The 8,932-nt window shown below is 33.8% G+C and overlaps 1 protein-coding gene across 1 annotated transcript; it reads left to right on the top strand.

The window, feature by feature from the left end:
* The first annotated feature begins 4,945 nt into the window (after nucleotides 1–4,945).
* Nucleotides 4,946–8,092, top strand: LOC109801892 (Pentatricopeptide repeat (PPR) superfamily protein). Its single transcript, XM_020363055.3, has one exon. The coding sequence runs from the start codon at nucleotides 5,051–5,053 to the stop codon at nucleotides 8,018–8,020; it is 2,970 nt and encodes a 989-aa protein (XP_020218644.1). The 5' UTR covers nucleotides 4,946–5,050; the 3' UTR covers nucleotides 8,021–8,092.
* The last annotated feature ends 840 nt before the right edge of the window (nucleotides 8,093–8,932 follow it).

Raw genomic sequence — 8,932 nt, 5'->3', positions numbered from 1 at the left:
TGCTTAACTAGATGCTCACTTGAAATTGGCATTTAATCCAAACAATAAATATATCAAGAAATCAAAATACGTCTCACACATGTTTGTAATAGATATAAGAAGGTTAAACATGAATATAAAAATACACATAAGCCTATTACACAAGCACAATTAATTCATAGCTCAAAGACATTTGACATGAGGACTCTTTAAAATTAATTGTGCATGTGGTAACATAAGCTCTTAGTGCAAAGCGCAAATATGAGACAACCAAGGAGTACATGGAAACACAAATTACCACACAATGGGTAGTCACCAAATTCACTCTCACTAGGATGAAGATTCATTTGGAACTAGTGTAACATTTTGATTTTCAAAATAAAAATAAAATAAAATTGTTTAAGTAATATTTATATTATGCACTTAATTAATTAATTTAATTTAATTTATAATATAAATAAAGAACATTTTTAAAAATAAAATAAAAAGATCATAAGAGATGGGTTAGAGAGGAGTCTTTTGAGTTGGACTCTTGAGATCACCCAAAGTCTTATTAAAAATAAGAGGAAGAGGGTTTGATCAATTTTGTGTGTTAAATTTCTAAATCCTAAAATGCTACAAAGGAAAATCCTAAAAAGCGTGTAGAGTAGTTGCAAAGACAATAGATGAAAGTGTCAAATTTTATGAGTCGTTATGAATATTAAGAATTAAACGACTTGTATAAATTATTGTTGTGTGATGAGTTAGTATGCTATCCATATGTTTTATATGCGTTATACATGTGTAAGATATATTCTCACTAGTCTTGTTATTCTTGTGTTTTTGTTTCTTGTTTGGGCTGAATGTCATACATGAGCTAATCAGGTATATGATGTTGAACATGAGGGAGATGAAAGTTGAGGCTTCAATTTTATGTCTTGGGTCTTATTATAATAGTGTGAAATTGAGGCTAAAGAATTTTGTGTTTATTTTATACTTTTAACTTGAATTATTTTATTGTGTTGGTTTCTTGAAGGTTTTCATAAATGTCAGTTTGTTCCTATGTTATAAACTTATATTTTATTTTTATTTCATCTGGTTAATAATGAGGTTTTTATTAACTAAAATTAAAGATATTTGAACTCTTTTACAATACGAAATAAAGAAACTTGTTTTTTTTATTAAATATCTGCTAAAGAAATATTTTTCTAATATTTTTTTATGATAAACACTTTGAGGGTAAAAAAGTGTCGTAACTAATAAGGTTTTTCTAGTTGCGCATGGTCACCACTTCATCAACATGTTGATAAGAAGATCCCAACTATGAACCTCAAGGTCAAGACCTAAACTTCACACATATTGCATCTTTTTCTCAATTTCACATATAGATCATAACATAATATTGCTTTCACAAAACTCTTAAGTTCTTACACTCTCAAATATTTACTTATTATTTACACTCTAACACTTATACATTATTCTCTAATTTGTTTATAAATTTATATCATATACCCTATAATTTGCAAGGTAAAATTACCTTTACAAGGAAAACAACACACTTCTCACATAATTTAGCACAATTGTGATATTCTATAGAACGGTCATGTTCAAGCCAAATAAGGTCCATCACAAATGTGGTGCCTCTTACCACGATTGCGCTTAATTTGGCATATATAGCTTTACTCATTTATAGATGTTCTTATTATAAACACAACTACTCTAACTTAGCACAACCTTAGTTCAAGTGTGCTCACTAGCATGAATGTGTTATTAACTCCTAGCATGATCATGCTTAACATGAGCAAGGTCATGTTTAAACTTCACCTTTTAGAAAAACCTAAGCACAATTATGTTTAAATAGCATGACCATGCGTGCTTAAAATTAAGCAGGATGTGTTGACTCTTAGCATGACAATGTTCCAACTAAACATGAATGTGCTATTAGTAAAAAAGTCCCAAAATGTGCGAACTTATGTTCTGTTAGGCATAAATTTCTTCTCTTAAATCTCTTTGATTTTGCATCAATTCGCTACACTTATTATACTTCTCTTATTTATTTGGATTTTAAGTTTATATAACCTATAATTCATACTCAACTCAAACATATAACAACAATTGCACAAAATACCCAAATCAACATATGAGCCCTAAAGTCACAAAAAGGGTAGAAAATGCATATTAGCTAAAATCAACCATTAATAAACATAATTAACAAACAAATCATGTTATCAACATTGTTGTGGGTGACCATATCCTTTAATCACATACAAAAGAATCCTGACGAGGTTTAGGGACAACCCCCCATCCATATTCCTTATATGCACACATGAGAGATAATTTTTACTCCTTGTCTCACCTCAATAAGCAATCACTTATGCGAAAGGGTTCAATTCCTAAATCCCAATTTTATTCCTCTTGTTCCTTAGGTAAAGTCTCCTCTACAATTTCGCTAAGCATTAGAAAGCAGGCCAAACTCCAACTAAAGCATACATTGACTTACTCCACCAAACTCTCAACAAGTAATTGATGGTTCTGGGCTTTTAGAGTCCAAATGATGGAAACCTACTTTCCAAGAATCCCTTTGGAAGAGATAAGTTTAAGAAGAGTGAATGCTAGAGTCTATGATGGTGGACCATCCTTTAAGGCTATAGGATCATGTCAAAGGTCTATGGTTAAGAGGCTAAAGAAAACTACTAGAAAGGATGGTTTCTTAAACCTTTTCTTATCATGAGTATAAAGTATGTGTTATCCTTATAGTTACTTAGTCTTCTATTGTATATACTTTGTATAATTTTATTTTCATTCCTTTGTATATAGTACATAAGTTGTTTTTGCCCTTATATTTAGGGGTGTATGTTTCTTTGTTTTTAGTTCATGCCTTTAGGATTTATAGACATGTTCCTTTTTGAAATGTATTCCATTTGACCTTGTATTTATGGTCACAAAATTTTAGTTTCTTTGAGTTTAGTAGTTGGAGTGGAAATAATCATTCTAGTGATGTGACAATAATTATTCTAGATGGTGTAGAAGTAGTAAAGGTGTGGAAATAGCCAAAAATGATATTGGATTTTTTTTTCTTCTCTTGGCCTAAGGATTTTATTTAGCTTGGTTTAAGCTTCATTTGGTTAACCAAAACAAACCAAAGGCTATCTTGACTGCCTATTTTGGCTTAATTTTCCACCTTGGAACTACTTCTCCAACCACCTAAAGAAAAGAGGACACTTGGCACTTGCTCATGTTGACTTTTAGATTTAGTTGTCCTGCATGTCTCAAACATGTCCATATGGATTGTTTGTGATTGGTGGAACTATATCTAAGTTTCTCCTCCCTGTCTCCTGGATGCTTAACTTCCTCCCCAAGCTACCTAACTCTATATATAGGAGTTTTGACCTATTTTGTACACTCGTTGAGTTTGATATTAATTTGGCCTAGATAATTCCTTTCCCAAACTCCCTCTCAAAACTTGTTTCTTTCTTTAAAATTCTTCATTTTCTCTTATTCTCTCTTAAGTGTGATGAGAAATTGAATATACTTATCATTCTTCAAAAGTGGGGTGCCATCAAGGAAACTTTCTACATTATCTTATGTGGTGAAAATGCTGGAAGCCATTGAAGAAATTTAAAGGAGTTCAAAAAATGAAGATCCTTTCGTAGAAATTTGAATAAGAAACTATTTCAATCTAATTTCTCCAAGAATTTCCATCATCAAATCCATTACTTATCCATTATATTAACATAGCCTTCTCAACCCATTTATTTTATTTTTCCTAAATCAAAATTTATTTTTAAAACTCCAATTAACTAAATTGATTGAAAGAAAAAATAAATTATATATTATAAATTATATTATCCTTATTAAATAAAAAATTATTTATTACAAATTCAACAAACTTCTTATGGGATGGTTGGAAATAAGATTTCACATTTTTTTAATAAGAATAAATTAAAATATTATTTATTAAAACTTCTAATTTTTACAATTATTTAAAATTAATGTAATAAGTAATAAATTATTTTTTATCTATCAAATTTAGTAAATAATACACAAATAAAAGTTCAAATGATGTAAGGAAAATGGTTCCAAATGATTAGTTATATTAAATATTATGGAGTATTATTATTATTATTATTATTAAAAAAGATATTATGTGCTCATATTAAAAAAAATAGGTTAAATTATTATTTTAATTAATTTATTCGATTGATTTTTTTATGATTAAAATGTTTAATTTGATGTCTTAACTTTTTAAAATAATATAGAGTAATTCTTTTCATCCAATTGAGATTCAGATCATTAGTTATATATATATATATATATATATATATATATATATATATATATTATTGTTTCACATATACAAGGTTTTTGTATAAATAAAACACATAGTAATGGAGAAAATTAGAATACATAACTGGAGTTTAAATATCTTTTACAATATTAATACTAAATCTAATATTTCTTTTATGTATAATTATAAATTATAAATTTTTTTTTGGGTAAGGTATATAGTTAAAAATATAATTTTTTTCCTTAAAAAAACGAAGAAGATATAACTTTTATTTTGTGATATTTTTAAGGCTTAAATATGTTTTTAGTCTCTCAAATTTAAGGTAAATTTATTTTTAGTCCCTCAAATTTAAAATTGTTATTTTTAGTCCTTCTAATTTTTAAAAATCTTATTTTAGACCCTTAGATCACTAGTAACATATTTGAAAGTGACTAATTAAGACATTTATGTGATATTAATCAGATTTAATGTGATATTTTCACTATTAAGGATATCGATAAGTAGATTTTATGTAATAATGTTTAATAAATTTCTTAACAAAATTTGAATATAAAGACTAAAATAAAATTTTTTGAAATTACATGAACTAAAAATAATAACTTTAAATTTAAAGAATCAAAAATAGATTTATTCGACGAAAAATATATTTAAACTTATTTTTAATATGCAAAACACACTTTTTTGGTTGGAGTCGTTGGGACTTGTGTGAGGAGGGAAACTTGAAGTGTAGTGTAAGCCCTAATCGGTGTGACGATTTCATTACATAGAAAAAAATAGTTGGGAATTTTCTCTTCAACAACAACCATGTTTGCATCATCCTTCTTCCTCACCAAAACCCTTCTCCCAAAACCCTCGTCCCTTCTAAGCCCGCCACGTGTCCCTCTCCCTCTCCCTCTCCGCTCCCACACCCTCCCCGTACCCGCCAACACCAAAAAGAAGAAGAAAAAGCCCTACGGCGGCGCCCTCCCCTCCATCCTCCGCTCCCTCCACGCCGACGCCGACGTCGCCAGCGTCCTCCACTCCCTCCCCGCCGCCCCCTCCCCCAAGGAAATAACCGTCATCCTCCGCGAGCTCTCCGCCACGTGGCACCGCGCCCTCCGCGCCTTCGAGTGGTTCAAGTCCCAACCCTGGTACTCCCCCAACGTCATCCACTACAACGTCGTCCTCCGGGCCCTCGGCAAGGCCCACCAATGGGACCACCTCCGCCTCTGCTGGGCCGACATGGCCCGCAGCGCCGTTCTCCCCACCAACAACACCTACAGCATGCTCGTCGACGTCTACGGGAAAGCGGGCCTCGTCCAAGAAGCGCTTTTGTGGATCAGGCACATGAGGGTGAGAGCCTTTTTTCCTGATGAAGTTACCATGTGTACTGTTGTTAAAGTGTTGAAGGATGTTGGAGAGTTTGATAGAGCTCATAGGTTTTACAAGGGGTGGTGTGAAGGGAAAGTTGAGTTGGATGACCTTGAATTAGAGGCTAGTTATAATGGTAGTAGTGCTAGTAGTGCTAATAATAATGGGTCAACATCAATGTCAATTAGTTTCAAGCAGTTTCTCTCCACTGAGTTGTTTAAGATAGGTGGAAGACTTGCGCCTTCTGATGTGGCACATTCGACGAATTTGAATTCGTCGAATGGGTTACAGAAGCCGAGGCTGTCTTCCACCTATAATGTGTTGATTGATTTGTATGGTAAGGCGGGGCGGTTGACCGAGGCGGCGAATGTGTTTGCAGAGATGTTGAAGGCGGGAGTGGCTGTGGATGTGTGTACTTTTAATACTATGATGTATGTTTGTGGGAGTCATGGGAATTTGGTGGAGGCGGAGGCTTTGCTTGGTATGATGGAGGAGAAAGGGTTGGCGCCGGATACCAAGACTTTTAACATTTTTCTGTCTTTGTATGCTGATGCTGGGGATATTGGTGCCGCGGTTTCTTGTTATAGGAAGATTAAGGAGGCTGGGCTGTGTCCGGATGAGGTGACTTACCGTGCTCTTCTTGGTGTGTTGTGCAAAAAGAGTATGGTACGAGATGTGGAGGATTTGATTGGGGAAATGGAGGAGGATTTTGGGGCTGTTGATGAGCATTCAGTTCCGGGTATTGTGGAGATGTATGTTGTTGAAGGGGATGTGGGTAAGGCGAGTGACTTGCTGAGGAAGTTGCGAAGGAATGGGGAGATGTCATCGAGTGTTCGTGCTGCGGTCATGGATGTTTTTGCTGAGAGAGGACTTTGGGCAGAAGCGGAGGATGTTTTTTATGGGGAAAGGGATTCATCAGGGCGGAAAAGGGACATTTTAGAGTACAATGTCATGATCAAAGCGTATGGAAGAGCGAAACTTTATGATGAGGCTGTTTCTTTATTCAAAGGAATGAAAAAACACGGGACTTGGCCTAATGAAAGCACGTATAATTCCCTTGTTCAGATGTTGGCTGGTGCTGATTTAGTGGAACAAGCAAGGGAACTCATGGTTGAAATGCAGGAAATGGGGTTTAAGCCACCATGTCAAACTTTTTCTGCTGTTATTGGATGCTATTCTCGTCTTGGCCAGCTTCCTGATGCAGTCTCTGTGTTCCAGGAAATGGTAAGAGTTGGAGTAAAACCGAATGAGGTTGTGTATGGATCTTTAATTGATGGATATGCAGAACATGGTAGCCTTGAAGAGGCACTTCAGTACTTCCACATGATGGAAGAATCTGGATTATCAGCAAATTTAGTTGTTTTAACATCCCTTCTAAAGTCTTATTGTAAGGTTGGAAACTTGGAAGGAGCAAAAGCTATCTATGAGCGGATGAAGAACTTGGAAGGGGGTCTTGATTTAGTTGCATGTAATAGTATGATTGGCCTCTTTGCAGATCTTGGTTTGGTATCTGAAGCTAAGTTGGCTTTTGAAAATTTGAGAGAAATGGGCCGGGCTGATGCAATTTCATATTCAACAATCATGTATCTTTATAAGGAAGTTGGTCTGATTGATGAGGCCATTGAGATTGCAGAGGAGATGAAACTGTCAGGATTATTGAGGGATTGTGTTTCATTTAATAAGGTACTGGTGTGTTATGCCTCCAATGGGCAATTCTATGAATGTGGTGAATTAATACATGAGATGATATCTCAGAAGCTGTTGCCAAATGATGGAACTTTTAAAGTGTTATTCACTATATTAAAGAAGGGAGGGATTCCCATTGAAGCAGTGGAACAATTAGAGTCATCTTACCAGGAGGGGAAACCTTATGCTCGGCAAACAACCTTCACTGCTTTGTACTCTTTAGTTGGTATGCACACTTTGGCACTTGAATCTGCTCAAACATTCATAGAATCTAAGGTGGATCTTGACTCCACTGCCTATAATGTTGCAATCTATGCATATAGTTCAGCTGGAGATATCAACAAGGCCTTGAATATATATATGAAAATGCGGGATGAGCATGTGGAACCTGATCTTGTAACGTATATTTATCTGGTAGGTTGTTATGGAAAAGCTGGCATGGTTGAAGGTTTGAAACGGATATATAGCCAATTAGAATATGAGGAGATCGAGTCTAGTGAATCTTTGTTCAAGGCTATCATAGATGCCTATAAAATTTGCAATAGGAAGGATCTTGCTGAGTTAGTTAGCCAAGAAATGAAATTCACGTACAACTCAGAAAAACATTCTGAAATTGAAAGTGAAACTGAATATGAAATTGGAAGTGAAGGTGAATATGAAGTTGGAAGTGAAGGTGAATATGAAGTTGAAAGTGAAACTGAATATGAAAGTGAAACTGAATATGAAAAATATAAATGAAGCTTCTTCAGGTCCATGTTGAGGTTGATAAAAAATTTGTATGAAGATGAATACAAATGCGGTTTAGCTAAGGTTAGTTCCAGTGCCTTCAATTCATAGATGAAAATATTCTGATTCAAAAAGTAGAATTGCATTTTAAAAAATCTAATCTGCTTTCTCACTGTGGACAGAAAGAAGACATGATATATATTGGAAGATCATGAACCCAGATTGACAAGAATCAAGGTCAATTATGGCCTGTGTTGCAGAGATTGGACTATTTTCAGTCCGTTCCTTGTAGGTTCATACTAATGCTCTGTTTGGATAGAGTGAATTAGGAAGGAAAGAGATATGAAAGATGTAAATAGAAGAGAAATAGCATAGAAATGTGTAGTTTAGATGAATAGAAAATACAAAAGGAAAAAAAAATGATACTTTTTCCTACTTTTTGGATGAGTGGAAAAGAGAGTACAAATAGATAAATGTTATAAAAATAATTTATTATGAAAAATTAAATATAACTTTAAAAATATGAAAATTTTATTGTTATTTTTTCTTAAATTTTTTATTCTTCAAGTTATAAAAAGAGTAATTAGTTTTAAAATCATTTTAAACAAAAATAAATATTTAACAAGCATATCTCCACTCGTTTCATAGGGCTAATTTGGTTGGTTGTTGGCTCAAAATTTTTCCTTTCTCTGATATCTAAATCCATATCCAAACAGTGAAAGAGTAATACCTTATCTATTTCCTTTCCCTTTGATTCCACCCAAACAAACACAAGGAAAGGGAACGCTCGGAGAACAACACCTTTAGATCCCAGAATTCGTCAACTGTTCTTTCAAGAGACTACTTTGGAGCTATTACAACCATTTGTTCATCAGATATTCTAAGCGAGTGTGAATTTGGTATTCATGTGTATACTAGAACTTG

Source organism: Cajanus cajan, chromosome 10, assembly GCF_000230855.2.
Source record: "Cajanus cajan strain Asha chromosome 10, NIPB_CcT2T_4, whole genome shotgun sequence".
Classification (NCBI taxonomy): domain Eukaryota; kingdom Viridiplantae; phylum Streptophyta; class Magnoliopsida; order Fabales; family Fabaceae; genus Cajanus; species Cajanus cajan.
The sequence above is the reverse complement of the archived record's forward strand: the minus strand, read 5'-3'. Positions and strand labels throughout refer to the sequence as shown.